Source organism: Pinus tabuliformis, chromosome 9 (genome assembly GCF_031772625.1).
Source record: "Pinus tabuliformis cultivar Carrire ecotype Pingquan chromosome 9, CPIR1, whole genome shotgun sequence".
In the NCBI taxonomy this organism is placed as follows: domain Eukaryota; kingdom Viridiplantae; phylum Streptophyta; class Pinopsida; order Pinales; family Pinaceae; genus Pinus; species Pinus tabuliformis.
Genome location: NC_142307.1, coordinates 349,792,933 through 349,811,728, shown reverse-complemented (window position 1 = coordinate 349,811,728; position 18,796 = coordinate 349,792,933). Strand labels below are relative to the sequence as shown.

Genomic DNA, 18,796 nt, shown 5'->3' with positions numbered 1-18,796 from the left:
GCTTGATAAGGATAGTCACTTAGTTAATAGATTCATGAGAAAATCTGAAGACATAATCGAGAACCTATTCGGCACCCAGATCCACAAACGTTGTAGTTCCCAAGACCTAATCATTTGCAATGGTATTAATAAATGGCCTCTCTCCGGTCAGATGACCTATTCCCATGGGTTGGGTAGCAGCGTCATGGATTATGCGATCTCTGACATCCATGTCCTCAACCATATTACAAACTTTGAGTTTCTTAACGGGTACGAGCTTGACTTTGACCACAAACCTTTGTCTTTATCCCTAAATCTTGCTATGCATACCACCCACGTGCAGGAGAACAATGAAAGAAAAAGTCTGATTCACTTCCATAGAAATAAGGTTGACCTTTTCTTAAAGGATTTGGAAAGGAATTTAGGCTCCCTAACCAATAATAACAACATTGATCAAATCTATTACCACTTTACTACTACCCTTTCCACCACCATTCGCAAATTCTCTAATAAGACTTCATTTAAGAAAAATGATATAACTTCCAATCATTGGTATGACAAAGACTGTAAAATTTCCAGGAAGCAATCAGAGACGCCCCTAATGAAAGCATTAAGTTCCAGAATATAAGTATATAGAAAGCTCTCATTAAGAGGAAGAAGAGGTCTTATATTAATAAGAGACAAGAGCATCTTCTCCACCTTTCTAAATTTGTGCCCAGAAAGTTTTGGCAGAATGTGCTTGTTCATAAAACTAAAGATAATCATTCTACCCCCTTAGAAAATTGGGATAGCTATCTTAAGAAGTTGTATGACTCTCCGGACACCATGAGCACCATCTTAAACACTCTTATTAGGGATGATATTTTTTCTCTGGAAGACATTGAGTCTAGGATTAATAAGCTCGCTAATGGGAAAGCCAAATATATTTAAGGTTACCAAGCTGAGATATTTAAAATGGGAAAATCTATCCTCATTCCTCATCTCCACAAGCCTCTCAATTTGGTTGTAAAGCATGGCTTCCCTAAGCCTTGGACGCAAAGCTTTATTGTGCATGTCTTCAAAAATGGGGACAAAAGCGTTCCCTCTAACTATAGGACCATTATAATTAGCCACATCCTAGCCAAGCTTTATGGGCTCATTCTAGAAAAAAAGCTTGGCCTTTAGCTTGAGAACCAGGGTAAAAGAGCTAAAGGGAAATTTGGTTTTAGGAGACATCACTTGACCATCGACCACCTTGTTACACTTAGGATCATTGTGGAGGAATGTCACAATAGTAAAAGCGATCTCTTTTTTTGTTTTGTGGGCTTTAGAAAAGATTTTGACATTGTCCCCCGAGATAAGCTCTGGGAGAGGCTTGAAGAGATCATGGTTTCTCTTGACCTAAGGATTGTTGTGATTCACCTTTATGAGACTATTATTTCCAAGATTAAGACCAACGAAGGGTGGTCTAAAGATATTAAATGTAATATCGAGGTTAAACAAGATTGTCCCCTCTCCCTAACCCTTTTTGGTATTTACATCGATAAACTAGAGGAGTGTCTAGAAACTGCAAGTTGCAAAGGCACCGAGCTCACTGGTATTATCATTACTCTTCTCCTTTATGCTGATGATATCGTTCTTCTTGCAAGGATCCATGATGACCTAGATAAGCAACTTAAGACTCTTCATGTCTACTACTCCAAGATGGGTATGAAAGTTAATACTGACAAGACTAAAGTCATGATCATTAAATCCAAAAAGATCACCCATGGTAATTTCGTCTATGATAACCAATGTCTTGAGCAGGTTTCTTCTTATAAATATTTGGATATTGACTTTCCTCATCAACTCAATTGGAATTATAGCTTTGAGAAAAGAATTATTGGAGGTTGGAAAGCTTACTATGAGCTTGAAAACAATTGTAAGTCAATCGATCTTTACATTTGGAGTAAAAAAGGGTTCCTATTTGAGACTCTCGTCACCCCTCTTATCTTATATAGATGTGAGGTTTGGGGGTGCAATATATCTAGAGATTCGTGGAGAAAGATTGAGATTGTCCATAAGCAATTCATAACCTATAACCTTAAGATCAAGGGAAATATTCACTATCTTATCCTCTTGATCCAAGCTGACATGTGCCCCATTGAAAGTCAAGCCATGTTTAGATATCTGATGTATAAGAAGAAGCTTCACAATATGGAATCCAAGAGGCTCCAAAAAATTGCTTCTAACTTTAGTCAAACCCCCACTTGCACCTTAAGCACGGGTGGCATCAGGATGCTCAGTCTTGCCTCAACCTTTGGGGAATTAAGGAGGAGATCATCATGGGAAGAAATGATAGTATCAAAGATACCATTACCTCCAGTTTTAAGGACAAGATATGGGATGCTAATGTGCTGGACGGTAAAAGCAAGCTAAGGTACTATAAAGAGGTGATCAATCCCACCCTCGACAACCAGAATTATCTCTCTATGTTGACTAGCACTAAGAAGAAAATGAACATCGTTAGGATTAGAACTAATTGTCATGAGGTTCGTAGTGAGACCAGGTGGTGGTCGACTCCCAAGACTCCCTGGGTTGATAGAATTTGTCAGATTTGTGATACTAAGAAGGTGGAAGATGAAAAACACTTCCTTTTACACTGCCCAACTCTTGCCCACATTCGCTCTCAATTCCCTATCCTCATTCACACCTCCAATCTTCTTGACTTATTAAGCCAGCCCAACTATAGAGATCTTGGAACGCTTATTTCCCTGCTCTTTTATCAGAGAAACAAGATTTTGAAGAATGGAAATTAGATTCTCTTTTCTTGAGGTCCGATAGACCACATTGGTCTTAGTGGACGTTAATCACCATCATCGTCATCATCATCATTATCATCACATATATATATATATAGATAGATAGATAGATATAGATAGATATAGATATATAGATATATATATATATATATATATATATATATATATATATATATATATATATATATATATATATATATATATTAGACTCTCTTTTCTTGAGGTCCGATAGACCACATTGGTCTTAGTGGACGTTAATCATCATCATCATCATCATCATCATCATTTTATATATATATATATATATCTCAATTTTTTTGCGTTAAAATTTTAATTTTAATATTAATAAAATAAAGCATATGCATTTTTATAAACTAAATAATAAATTGTGTTATTATTATTATTTTCAAATATAAATTAAAATTTTAAAAATAAAATCTAATAATTACATTAAAAGAATCTTTTATTGAATATTTTAGTTCAAATTTTAAGAAATAAAATATATAATTCTTGATTTGGATAGACAAACTTGATTGGATGACTAATGTAGTTTAAATGTAAATGCAAACATAACATATTATAGTTTTTTAAAAGTTATGTTTACATAAGCATTGAAATCAGGTCCCTGCTCTTTAATTGTACAAATGAGGACTTTACAAATCAGTAAAATTCAAATTGATGGAATTCTATACCTTAACACTAATTTGAATTGAGTATTTTTACTATAATTTAGCTATATTTAAACTAAGCGACACGAGTAGCTACTATATAGTGCTTGTTATAAATGCGGATCCTATTATGTGTTTGCAATATAAATCACATATAATGACTCTTTTGTAAGTACAGATATTTTTATTCATAATAAGATGCTGAAATATTTTGAGAGAGAGTTTGAACAAATGAGAATAAAATATATTATAAATTTGTTGAAAATATTGTTACTATAAGTTTAGATTAACTATCCATAAGTTTATTGTTACATGATTTATTGAGAGGATATCTACATGAGAAGGTTTAGATTAACTATCCATAAGTTTATTGTTACATGATTTATTGAGAGGATATCTGCATGAGAAGATTTGGATTTATCTCTTCAATCTATATCCATAATTTGTGAGCATGTGAAGAAGGAATATCGTGAGCATGTCATGTGAAAAGATATTTATGTACATATTTGTGTACATGCATTTGTTGGAGTAGTTGCCCTTAAGTAAAGTTGGTTGCATTGGGAGCTTGAAAAGTTTGACAAAGCGTAGGGTATATATTTTCCATAAGAGAATGAGATGTTGGCCAATGTATAAAGATGGTACATGCAAATTAGAAAAGTTTTGTTGTTTTTCCAGTGGAATTATCATTGGAGAATTTGCAAAATGTTATTGTTTCATCAGTGACCCTATTTTTGGAAACTTTGTTATTGGATTATATTTAAATTATAGATTTCAGAATCTTTTAAAATTGAATCAAATAAAAGCAGTGTCAAACAAATTATGTGTTATTGTTTCATCCTTAAAACTAATTTTGGAAAGTTTGTTATTAGGTTAGGGTATTTAAATTATATATATTTTTAAAATATTTAAATTCAACTTGACAATATTTTTAAAATATTTAAATTCAACTTGGACAATATTTTTAAAGTATTTAAATTCAACTTGGACAACCATTTGTTTTATAATATCAATCCAAACAACAAAGTCCAGATTATATCATCTTATATATAGGCTTGCTATCCAAGAATCACATCAAGCCGACATCATGCAGATAATTGAATGGAAGCAGAGACACTCATATCACATCATGGAGACAATTGAATGGAAGGAGAGACACTCATATCACAAGCCAAAAAGAGAGATCCACGACATATTAATTAAATTAAAGGTATCTTTATATATACATGCGAATGACCTAGTAATAGTGTCGACAAAAAAAATGGAAGTGGTTCTATTATATGCAATTATTTTATTAATGGTATTTCACTAAAATTTATGATATGGGTGAGTTCCCAAAAAGTGCTGGATGAATGGTGTATTAAGAGTCACATTCATATGGGTGAATGATATTTTTTTGATATTTTAGTTGAAATGTAATGAAAGTTAAATGATGGTGAATGGTATTTTTTTTATATTTTAGTTGAAATGTAATGAAAGTTAAATAATGGTGGAATGATATTTTTTTATATTTTAATTGAAATGTAATGAAAGTTAAATAATAATTAAATAGGTGAATAAGTTTATATCTTAGTATATTATTCTTATAAAAAAGTGATTGTTATTATTGTAAAGGAAATTTGATATTCATTGTATTTGGGTTGAAATGTTGCAATCTAACATGTGTTGTAGAGGGTATATGATAAGTTGTACTTGGCATTTTAATGTTTTGTTCTAACATGTGAAAATTTTCAATTTTTAGTGTTTTATAAGACCTATTAATTTAGGCATATATTCTTTAGTGTTGTATTACATGTAATCATATAATATGTATCTTTTTTATGAGTAACATAATATGGCATGAAGTTGTAGACTTAAACACTAAGTAGGTATGAGGGTGACAAGTATACTCATATGTTAACCTGATGTGGAGTTGGCTAGTTTGAGTCATTAATTAATGAGTAAATATAAGTTGAAGTAAATCTAAATGTAATATGGTTGGAACTAAGTTATGATTAAGAGACATTTCAATATGTTGACGAACCATGTAAGTGAAAAGATATCAAAGAAATGACACCCATGTATCTCAAAAGATGGATTTCCTTTTATATTGACATCAATAATCACTTGTTTGTAAGAAGAGGCAAAATATTTGTGCAATATAATTTTTGTGCAGGAAAAAATAGAAGAAAGCCAAATAAAGCTCAATAATGAAGCTCATAGTAAAGAAATCGTAAGTGTAGGAACTGAATGTTAGTGCATGTGAAGGTCTTGTGACAACAATAAAAGTAAAGTAAAATTAATGATGAAGTAAAATGGTAAATTTTCTAAGTGTTGTGGAATAATAATAGACTCAAGACCATTTTTTGTTATGAGACATATTGTGTTTGTAAGCAAGTCTATGATGTCATGTTTAGGCTTGATGTATTAGTCCTAGAGATTTTCTTAGCACGTACATGTTATTTCCATGAATGAAGTTTGTAACTATATGTACCTAAGTGAATGATGGAGTACAAACCAATAACTTGGTATGTTGGAAAGTCCATGGTATTCTAAAAACCACATTCTAGTCTAAGGTTGGTGCTAAACCGAAAATACTTTTAATGATAGAGAAAGGTTTGTGGTTTTTCATAAATAACTTGAAGTGTATGGTTTATGGTCAACTAAAGTCACTTGTTTTCCATAAATCACTTGAAGTGTATTGTTTGTGCCCAACTAAAATCACTTAAATGCAATATTTGTTATAACTAGAAACTACTTTATACTTTGTGGTTATTCTCTTAAACCATTATGTATTAATAAGATTTTCAAATTTCAATAACAAGACTACTTTATATAATTAAATTTCAAATTTTCAAACCAACAATCTCCCTATTTCTTATGGTGGATTGTAAGGGGTTGAAGTGGATTGTAAAGGCTTTGGATTTTATTTTCTTTCTTAACCATGGTGAATTGGTAATTTGTTGTAGTAATTTTGGGAAGGTTCGGGATCAAGTTTATATCCAACAACCCACAAGCCAGATATACTAGAGACTCATAGCTCAACCTAGGACCGATATGTTTGCCATAGAAGCCTATCCTTCAAGTGGTACTATGATGAATCATAATGTCCCCGAGTGGAATTTGAAACCAGGTAACAAGCATAACATCCTAATGAGACAACCACCTGGTAATAACATCAGAAGAATTAAATCAAAAGATTGTTAAGTAGAGTTGAGTAACAAACAGAAAGGACAAAGACAAGTTGAAAGTCCACATATATCTTGCTCTCTGCAATGATAACAAAGTTGTTTGGAGAATGAATAGGGGTAAGGGAAATCATTTGAAGTTTTCATTAGATTTCATTATGGAGGTTACGCTATTGTTTAATTTAAATTAGATTGATTATAATAGGGTATAATTTTTTAATTTTAATTATTTGAGTGTTTTTATATGTTACTAGAGAAAATTAAATGCTAAGTTTGAATTTTATATTAATAAGGAAAATGATTATTAAATTTGTTGGTTTGAAAAGTTGAAATTTAATTATATAAAGTAATTTTGTTATGGAAATTTGAAAATCTTATTAACACATAATGGTTTAAGAGAAGAACCACAAAATAAAGGTATCTAATGAATCAACAACAACCAATTTAAAATCCATATTCAAAATGATAAGCATAACCTTTTATAAATCAAAGTCATGGAGATGAAATTAACTAGGTTGATTGAAGTTGGGGAAGCAACGTGAAAGCATAAAATTAACCTTACAAATGAATGGGTTTATATGAAAACTCAATGTATATGCTTGAAAATCATTTTTTCAACCAAACTAATATGTTGTTGAGATATGTAAATAAAACTAATAATAAAGCAAATCAATGACAACAATCAAAATATACCATATTATCTTACTTTTAAATGTAGTAAAAGACTAAACACTTTTTTTAAATTTAAATGAGATCAATATCTATCTTTCTATAAAAATTTCATATTTAATTATTTAATTTTTCAAAATGATCTTTCCAAATCTTCTAATTCTTCGACATCCCTTTATACCTTTAAAAACAATTAAAAATTAAAAATTTTATTAAAACAATTTGAACCTCAAAATCTGTCCCCGAGCTTTCATGTCATGGGCCTACTACTTTTACTAAGGAAACTAAGATTGTCGTTAAAAAAAAGTCAAATCAGGGTTGAAGGCATGATATGCGCTCTTTAGTTTGGGTTGTACAGATATTGAGATCACATGAATTCCAATTTGAGATCACATGAATTCCACGCGGTGTTCCCTGGGAAGCCAGATGGACGATAAGACTGAGGTGACAAAAGAATCGATTTAATTTGAAAAGTCGTGGCCCACTCACGTGCATTCATTTTCACGCGGCATCATCTGGAATTGTCTACAGATAAGCTGAAGCATTCACGCGGGATGATGTTCGCCATTTAGGATCGTTGTCGAAAAAGCAAGGAACAGCCGGTACGACATTTTGAATTGTTTTAGTGAAAACAGGAAGAAGTTACCCCACGGACAGGGATGGAATTGGATGGGTAAAGCGTTTTTTTATGGGGTCATTTGCTTGTAAAATATTGTTTAAAAATTTCTAAAAACATTTAGATCTGTTTTTGAAATTGTGAACACGGATTTGGGAGGTGTTAAAATGGTAAAATTTGACAAGTGAATCTATTTTGAAATTCCAACCCTCTCAGCGGATAATGTTCACTATTTGGTATCGATGATGAGACGATCTAAAAAGACAAAGCAAAATGGCAATATCAATTAATGCAATGATGCAAAATTATTTACCTTACATACATTGCAGCCATGAATAATAATAATAGTAATTTTCTAAAAAATATAGAATATCTATTTCATAAAAAAAATAGATCACTTTTCCATATTATTTATGGTTGTGACTTGCTTATGATAAACTCGAAAGTATTATAACTAATGATTCATGATGAATATATAAAAGGCAAAATATTTTTTTAAGATTTTAAAATTTGGGAATTTAATCATATATATAGTATGTTTATATTGTTGGACATTAAATAAATTAATGTTTCTCATGCAATATGGACTAACCGCTTTTCATAAATTTTTATCTATTGACTAACAATTGTGTGTAATGACAATCTTAATTCCCAACAAGTGGTATCAGGGTATAGGTAAGGAAATTGATACACTAACCAGGTATCAAGGATCCTTATTTGCAAGAATGGGATCATTAGCTAGCACCTACTGTTTAGGGATTTAACCTCGGCAAAATATTCTAGATTATTTTTAGTAATAGTTATAAAACAAACACTGAAATTTATCTTACAAGTAGTTATGTCATTTCTATTATTTTAATTAAATGAAATGGCATATAAACATGTGTTGTATTAATATGATTTATGGTTTTTTAGGCCTTATTAGTAAGCCATGGTATTTGCCTATAGTATTGTAACTAACCTATCTACAAATTAATATTTATCATTGACAATATAAAAATATATATTTTTTTGATGTCTATAAATATTTGTCAGTAATTTAATAAAAATAAATAAATTTTATTTATAAAAATAAATTTATAATTTAAATAATCTTACATTAAAATTTATAATTTATAAAAAATAAATTAATTTTAACATATATAAATTTTATTTTTTATTTTTACTTGTTAATTGAATCATTTTAGAAATAAGTTCTGCTGAGAGTTTTAAAACATTCAATTTTTTTTGAATACATATCATTCATCCCACCCATATTATTTCAAATAGTTAAATTTGGGGGTGAAAGTTTTTGTAAGATTATGGGTTTTCATTCTGGTATTTTTAAATACTTAAATAAATTTTATGCTTTTAAAAATTTGAATATTGGGATTGTGCAAATTCTAAAATTCTAAACAAACTTTCAAATTTTTGATAAATTTAAGCAAAGTTTTAATTTAACTACGTTACAATTTTGCCCTGAAAATAATGGAAATTTAAATAAGATTTTGAAAAAATTTAGTAGCAATTTTTAGAAATCTTGAATATAAATATCAAACTTCAAAATTTTGATTGAGTGCCCCAAATATTCTTAATGATACTGAATCCATTTTCAAATAAACAAAACAAAAAATAAGCGATTGCAAAATTAAATTTCTTGAAAATATTAACATCTAAACTAAATAATTACCTTGGTAAACAACACACATAAATAAATTTTATGCCCAACAAAATCCAAAAATACCAATTACAAAACTCTAGAGAAATCCCCCACGAACAAAAGTTAAGCGGATTAGACTGCATCAAAGGTATTGACAGAAAAAGGAGCAAGCCATTGTCTATTTTAACCTACTCGATGTAGATGTATTTACAGTAAAATAATGGAACGAATCTGGGTAGGTACGCCGCATCTGGTCTGGGGTCCACAAACCGACAGTAATAACCAATGTGTTTTCTTAAAGGTGCCCTCACTCTGTGCTGCCTTTGGACTATTCTCTCTCAATTCGTTGATAGAGACTATTTTCGATCAAGTGTAAAACGAAACAAAAAACAATTTTGACTTTTGGTGTGCTCGCTAAATACTTGGCTTTTGTGTACGGCAACAGCTAACAGTCATACCATTGGGCATTAAATGTCTGATTATATGGGTTTACGATAACTGTTTAACACGTGTGTAGTGATAGATAAATAAAAAATAAACGAGTGTGTGTTAAATAGTTATCGGAGTGCATGTAACCAGGTGCGTGTTAAACAGCTATCAGGGGCGCATGTAGTCGGGCATTTAATGCCCAATAGTATGCCCGTTAGCTCTTGCCTTGGTGTACTGGCCACATATGCACTAGCGTGTGTGTTAAATAGTTATCGGAGCGCATGTAACCGGGCGCGTGTTAAACAGCTATCAGGGGCGCATGTAGTCGGGCATTTAATGCCCAATAGTATGCCCGTTAGCTCTTGCCTTGGTGTATTGGCCACATATGCACTTTAGTGTACTTGCGAAATACTGTGTTTGGCGTGTTGCTTAACTTTTCATTATCTTTATGCATAAAGGTTTAGTCTGTGGTTTACTGGTCTTATTACATATAAATCATCACTTTAAAAAAATTTAAAAGTTATTGCATGTGTAGCGATTTACCAAGAAACACATGCTTTTAACTATTAGATTCACTAAAGCTATTACATATAGATCATGACTTTAAAATAAAATTATGAATTTTAGTAGATACTATATTAAATGTATGCTGTAGTATAAATATTTCATTATTTCATTATTTTTTTGTTTGGAAATTTAATGAGATTAAGCGTTATAAATAATTTTTAATTAATTTAATTTATTGATATATTAAAACTATATTTTAATTATTGAATTAAGGTTTTTGATAGATATTAAATTTTTGAGATATGTGTTTGATGATAATTATATTAAAATTTATTTGTCTGCAAGTTTCAAATCAGAAGTGTGGTTTATTTTGCCTCGATAATAAACAATATTAGTTTGAAATGAGTTGACAAATGAATTTTAATGTGATTGCGGCAAATATCTTAAAAATATATTTTAAATTAAAAATTTATATTAAATAAAAAAGTTTATATATATATATATATATAAATATAATATTATTATAATATTAAAAATATATATATATATATTAAATTAAAAATATATATATTAAGAATAATATATATATATATATATATATTAAAAAAAATAATGATGAAGATATAGATATTTTGAAAATGATTTTGAATAAAAATATTGAGTATTGAAAAAAAACTATTTTTTTTAATAAAAAATTATATTGATTTGAACTATCAAATTCACCGTGCTTCGCAACCACGGCGTTCGGCTTCACCGTGCTCGTAGAGGTTTGCAGAAGCCTTCGATCTCCGGCTGACATCCAGGTCGGAAAACCATCGGAATCCATGGGCATGAAATTGGGATCAGATTGATCCGACAACAGACGGCGATTCTGAGTCGGAAAAGTTCGCCGCTGATTGGCCAGGCTTGAAGCTTCGGCTGAAATATTCTTGACCATAGCCAGCGAATTGCTGACCAGATGAGACACATTGCGCAGCCCTCCCAGCAAACGTTGCTTGAGATTCCCCTTGCTGTGAGAAAAACTATCAAGGCAGGTGTACTGATTCGTGATGGCCGCGCTCAGCAATGTCTCGAGGTCATTGGCGTGCTGTGGAATTGACATGAAAGTCGCGTTCTCCAAATCGGAGAGCGTGCCGTGCAATTCATCGAGCGTGTCATGGAATAACTCGAAACAATCTTTCAGGGCACCGCGTTGTCTCTGGTCGAGACCGGGGCGACATAGCCTGCGGGCTTTGGCATTTGCCTTCTTTACCACATTTATACTCAGATGCACGACGGCCTTCACAATCTCCATGGGGTTTGGCCGTTTAGATAATCCAGGAAAGCTCGAAACGCTGGATACACAGAATTCCGGATACAGTGTGCTGCTGCAGGCGCGGTGGACATTATTGGATGTCGATTTCCAGTGCATTATTTGCGCACCTCCACCATTCCTCTCTTTACTAAATCTATTGGAAACCCCTTCTGATAAACCAGTAACAGAAACTATGAGCAATGTGGATGCCAGGGCAATGGCAAGGATTCGCGTAGGGTATTTCCACCTTGCAGCTCTCATGCTGGATTCCTCCGATCCAGCATCGATATTGGAATAGTTTATATCCATGCTACTCGTTTTGTATTGATGCAGAGCTTTTCCAGGTGCGCTCAACCAAGCAATCGAAGGATTAGAATTTTTTCATCCCAAAGCCCGACTACAATGCCCTGCGCGAAGGCTTAGGGGTGCCTTGATTGCTGATGAGCTTAAATATTATGGGCAACAGCGCAAAACCACCATGGCTGTGGGGCTATCTTTATGAGGTCCCCATTGCAGTGAGGCTGCTTTGATTAGTCAGAATTGCAGCGGGGCTGCTTTGATTCTTTACTTTTCAATGACATGTATTTTGGACTATTTAGCTGTTTTAAATGACTAGTACTATTCGAGTAATTTTTGAAGAATTTCGAAGCGGATTAGCCAATCTTAAGAATTCCTTTGAAGAATTTTGAGGCAGAATGGGAAATCTTAAGAACTCTTTTTTATGGTGGTGAGATTTCATTTTATGTTTTTTTTTTTTTTATCATGGTTGTTTGGAGCTTCCGGATTGAGAGGGGACTCAGACAAGGATGCCTTCTTTCCCCCTTCCTTTTCCCCTGGTTATGGAAGGTCTCAATAGAGGGCTTTCCATAGAGAAGGTTGATGGGAACCTCAAAGGACTTAAAATTATAGATCAGTGTGTTGTTACCACCTACTCTTTGTTGACAACATCTTCATATTCTTAGATGGTGGGATTCAGGATATCATCACCTTTTCTGGGGTTTTGAGTCTTTTTACCTCTACCACCGGGATGGAATGCATCCAAATTAAATATACCTTATCCTATTCTAGATGCTCTCAACAGGAAATCAACCTTGCTATGCAAAATTTTCCTTTCCAAATTCAGGCCCTTAAGGATGGGCTGAAGTATAAAACTTGATGGATACAAAATAGTGGATTGGATCTGGTTGATCTCTAAGATCGAAAGAAGACTCAATCTCTGGAGCCATAGTCTACTTTCTAGAGCTGGTCGGTTGGTGCTCATTAAATCGGTCCTTGAAGCAACACCAGTATACTAGATGTCCCTGGCCTAGATCCTGCATGGAATCATTCATAAGATTTAGAAAATCTATTGTAACTTCTTATGGAAAGGAAACAAAGAGGGGAGACTATATGCTTGGGTAAAATGGAACAGCATTGCCCTGGCCAAAGTGGGGCGGTTGGGGTTTAAAAAATTTATCTGCCTTTGCCCACGCGCTTGCTACCAAACTAGGTTGGATGCTCCTGAAACATAGGAGCTTGTGCAGTGAGGTGATCTTCTTCAAATACATCTGGTCGACTCCTCTGTCGGACTAGATTAGACTCCCCTTCCAGAACCGAAAGAACATTTTGGTGATCTGGAGGGTATTCTGAACAACCTTCACACAATCAGAGAAGGACTCACTTGGAGGATAGGTAATAGTGACGAGGCTTACATCGGTGTTGATCCATGGATTAGATGTGGGAATGCACATATACTTCCACCGACCCTGATCGATTTTCTAAATCATAGAGAAATCTTTCTCATAGCACATATTGGTGATCGAAAAATACCTTTGTTTTCAAGCAAGCTTGGTTATTAGGGAGACTTTAGACATCCCAAATAGATGGCTCAAGGACTGGGGAAATTACTTGCGAGCATTATCTAAATCCCATGTCAGATTAAGGGATGAGCCGGATGAGGTGATTTGGGGGTTAGCACAAAATGGGAAATATTCCCCCAAGGTGGGATACATTAATATACATGCAAGGCACAAACCACAGGCTCTACAACACTAGTGGAGGGACCTTTGGAAGCTGAAGAGCCCTCCCCGCACCAGACTGCTAATGTGGAACATTATAGCAGACAAAATTTTGACAGGAAATAACCTTAGAAAGCGGGCTTTCTCTGGTCCAACATGGTGTGTTCTCTGCAAGAATGAGGAATATTCCTCCAATCATCTCTTTCTTGCCTGCCCAACAACCCAGAATGTCTGGACTCAAGTCCTACATATCCTTAAGTTAACGCATACATGGTCTGGGGGAAACATTTTCATAGTCTGGAACAATTGGTGGAATAATGGTTCGTCCTCGAAAACAAGGAATTTGCCGCTGTTAGCGTCTAAGCACATTTGGATCAGCAGGAGCAACAATATTTTCCATGGGAAACACATCAACTGGGACCTTATCATCCCAAATCTCTGTATGAACTACCTTAAGATCCCGGAGGAGCCATCGAACATCAAGACTCGGCACATTACAATGGAAATCATTGATCGAAGGATCCCCTAGGCATACTTTGATGGTGTTGCTCAAGAGTTGGGATGTGGAGGTGGCATCATCCTACACAAATCAGATTCTCACTACTTCCATGTTAGTTTGGGGCTGGGTAACAACACTAACAACTATGTGGAGCTTATGACCCTGCACCATTTACTATACTTAGCCATTACCAAAAGTTGTCGTCATCTACAGATATTTGGGGATTCAAAGATGGTCATAAATTGGTTCAACTGCACATACAAATGTCATGCTTACTCTCTCAGAACACTATTGGAGATGTATTATATTTAAAATCACTTTTGGACATGGTTTCTTGCTCTCATGTATACAGGGAACACAATGCAGCCACGGACAGGTTATCGAAAGAGGCAACGAATCATCATCGAGGAGGATGGTTAATCAAAGAAGACACTCAAGAACAGGTCTACCAATACTACCACAGACTGTATATAGACCAAGTTTTGCGAAGGGAAGAGGAGCCCTAGTAACAATCATTTTGTTATTATATTGCACAACTATCTGAATATGTCATTATATAAGTATTTGAACATTTTAGATTACCCAAAGAGGGGTTTTTTGTAAATTCTGTTACAGGTTTTGTAAAACTCTATATTGTTGACCACGGTCATCTTACTACATATGCCATGGGCATTTACAAGAAGAAGAAGAAGAAGAAGAAGAAAGAAAAGAAAAGAAAAAAAAGAAAGAAAAGAAAAAGAAAAAAAGTCGCTCAAGGACTTCGAAATATTGAAAAGACGTGAAACAGATTGTTAGGGATCTCACCTCTGAAAATATCCAGCTCAACAATTTTTAATTAATGCAGTAAAATGGGAGGGTTGTTACCAATATTGAAAGCGCGATATAGTTCTAGAACTGTTTAGAAAAATAATATTTACTTAAATGTTTTTACAATACAATTTTTATTATTATTATTATTTATCTTATTATTATTTTAGGGCTCGGCAGCATAATGCATTAGGTAATTGTGTTGAACTCAATTAGTTAAGTTGAACATATTTTATATGTTTTGATTTAATAAATTTTAACCAAGTTAAGTTTAGGAAAGAAGTATAGAAGGTCAAGGAGGAAATTAAAGAAGGGTAATGGGCAATCATTAGGAATAGAAAGGTTGTTATTAGAGACAAAGCCCCAAACACGAATGATAAATAGGCAAAAGAAAAGAAGGGTAATGAGCAATCATTAGGAATAGAAAAGTTTTTATTAGAGACAGAGCCCCAAACACGAATGATAAATAGGCAATATCAGCACTCTGGATCCTCTTCTGGAACTGTCGCAGTTTTCCATGGTGTAAAGGTCCTATGTTAAGTTGGATCTTGAGTGATATTGATCTTATTCTTTTAGTTGAAACTTGGGAGCATGGCGAATCTAGGGTCCCCTACCTTGACGGTTTCACTCTTTGGTCTGCTTGGAATAAGAAATCCTCCAGGAGAGGTTTCGGTGGTATAACCTGTTATATTAGGAACATTGTTTCCTCTCACATCTGACTTCACAAAACCAACCCCTTCAATCAATAAATTTGGATTGAGATAAATGATTCTACAACCAATAGGATCTTCCTTGCGATCTAATATTTCACCCCTATCAACTCTACCTCCTATAAGAAAAACAACTTGGATACGAATTGTCCTTTCAATACCTTAGAAAAGGACATCTACAACATAAGGAATGAAGGTAATATCCTTTTGATTGGGGACTTTAATGCTCAAACAGCTACTAACCAAGCTATTATGTTAAGTAACAAATCTAACCCTAACCCCTAGTGGCTTGATGAGGATAGTCACTTAGTTAATAGATTCATGAGAAAATCTAAAGACATAATCGAGAACCTATTCGGCACCCAGATCCACAAACTTTGTAGTTCCCAAGACCTAATCATTTGCAATGGTATTAATAAATGGCCTCTCTCAGGTCATATGACCTATTCCCATGGGTTTGGTAGCATCGTCATGGATTATGCAATCTCTGACATCCATGTCCTCAACCATATTACAAACTTTGAGTTTCTTAACGGGTACGAGCTTGAATTTCACCACAAACCTTTGTCTTTATCCCTAAATATTGCTATGCATACCACCCACATGTAGGAGAATAATGAAAGAAAAATCCACATTCATTTCCATAGAAGTAAGGTCGTCCTTTTCTTAAAGGATTTGGAAAGGAATTTAGGCTCCCTGACCAATAATAACAACATTGATCAAATCTATTACCACTTTACTACTACCCTTTCCACCACCATTAGCAAATTCTCTAATAAGATTTCATTTAAGAAAAATAATAGAACATCCAATCCTTGGTATGACAAAGACTGTAAAATTTCCAGGAAGCAATCAGAGACGCCCCTAATGAAAGCATTAAGCTCTAGAATATAAGTATATACAAAGCTCTCATTAAGAGGAAGAAGAGGTCATATATTAATAAGAGACAAGAGCATCTTCTCCACCTTTCTAAAGTTGTGCCCAGAAAGTTTTGGCAGAATGTGCTTGTTCATAAAACTAAAGATAATCATTCTACCCCCCTAGAAAATTGGGATAACTATCTTAAGAAGTTGTATGACTCTCTGGACACCATGGGCACCATCTTAAACACTCCTATTAAGGATGATATTTTTTCTCTGGAAGACATTGAGTCTAGGATTAATAAACTCGCTAATGGGAAAGCCAAATATATTGAAGGTTACCAAGCTGAGATATTTAAAATGGGAAAATCTATCGTCATTTTTCATCTCCACAAGTTATGTTTGCATAAGCATTGAAATCAGGTCCTTGCTCTTTAATTGCACAAATGAGGACTTTACGAATCATTAAAATTCAAATTGATGGAATTCTATACCTTAACACTAATTTGAATTCAGTATTTTTACTGTAATGTAGCTATATTTAAACTAAGCAACACGAATAGCTACTATGTAGTGCTTGTTATAAATGAGGATCCTATTATGTGCTTGCAATGTAAATCACATATAATGACTCTTTTGTAAGTACAAATATTTTTATTCATAATAAAATGCTGAAATATTTTGAGAGAAAGTTTGAACAAATGAGAATAGAATATATTATTTGTTTGTTGAAAATATTGTTACTATAAATTTAGATTAACTATCCATAAGTTTATTGTTACATGATTTATTGAGAGGATATGTGCATGAGAAGGTTTAGATTAACTATCCATAAGTTTATTATTACATGATTTATTGAGAAGATATCTGCATGAGAAGATTTAGATTTATCTCTTCAATCTATATCCATAATTTGTGAGCATGTGAGGAAGGAATATCATGAGCATGTCATGTGAAAAGATATTTATGTACATATTTGTGTACATGCATTTGTTGGAGTACTTGCCCTTAAGTAAAGTTGGTTGCATTGGGAGCTTGAAAAGTTTGACAAACCAAGGGGTATAGATTTTCCATAAGAGAATGAGATGTTGGCCAATGTACAAAGGTGGTACATGCAAATTAGGAAAGTTTTGTTGTTTTTCCAGTGAAATTATCAGTGGAGAATTTGCAAAGTGTTATTGTTTCATCAGTGACCTTATTTTTGGAAAGTTTGTTATTAGATTATGTTTAAATTATATATTTCAGAATCTTTTAAAATTGAATCAAATAAACTCAGTGTCAAACCAATTATGTGTTATTGTTTCATATTCAAACTAATTTTGGAAAGTTTGTTATTAGGTTAGCGTATTTAAATTATAAATTTCTGAAATCTTTTAAAATTCAATCAAATCAAGTAAAAATAGTCGCAAACAATTCACATTCATTCACTTCTCTCGCCTATTAAATTTTAGAATATTTTTAAAATATTTAAATTCAACTTGGACAACCATTTGTTTTATAATATCAATCCAAACAATAAAGTTTTAGAATATTTTTAAAATATTTAAATTCAACTTGGACAACCATTTGTTTTATAATATCAATCCAAACAATAAAGTCCAGATTATATAATCTTATATAACCTATCAAATGCGCTCGAAGCATAGGCTTGCTATCCAAGAATCACATCAAGCCGACATCATGGAGATAATTGAATGGAAGCAGAGACACTCTTATCACATCATGGAGATAATTGAATGGAAGCAGAGACACTCATATCACAAGCCAAAAAGAGAGATCCATAACATATTAATTAAATTAAAGGTATCTCATGTTCTAATTATATATAGATGCCAATGACCTAGTAATAGTGTCGACAAAAAAATGGAAGTGGTTCTATTATATGCAATTATTTTATTAATGGTATTTCACTAAAATTTATGATATGGGTGAGTTCCCAAAAGGTGATGGATGAATGGTGTATTAAGAGTCACATTCATATGGGTAAATGCTATTATTTTTTTAGTTGAAATGTAATGAAAGTTAAATAATGGTGAATGGTATTTTTTTATATTTTAGTTGAAATGTAATGAAAGTTAAATAATAGTTAAAGATGTGAATGGGTTTATATTTTAGTATAGTATTTTTATAAAAAAGTGATGGTAATTATTGTAAAGGAAATTTGATATTCATTGTATT

General features: G+C 32.9%; 1 protein-coding gene across 1 annotated transcript in view; it reads right to left on the bottom strand.

The window, feature by feature from the left end:
* Positions 1–12,189, bottom strand: part of LOC149148651 (pectinesterase/pectinesterase inhibitor 3-like) — a 101,769-nt gene extending 89,580 nt beyond the window's left edge. Inside the window, exon 1 of the mRNA XM_089442239.1 lies at positions 11,128–12,189. Within this exon, the coding sequence (XP_089298365.1) occupies positions 11,128–12,054 (927 nt within the window). The 5' untranslated portion in view covers positions 12,055–12,189. The remainder of the gene's footprint in view (positions 1–11,127) is intronic.
* Positions 12,190–18,796: the final 6,607 nt, after the last annotated feature.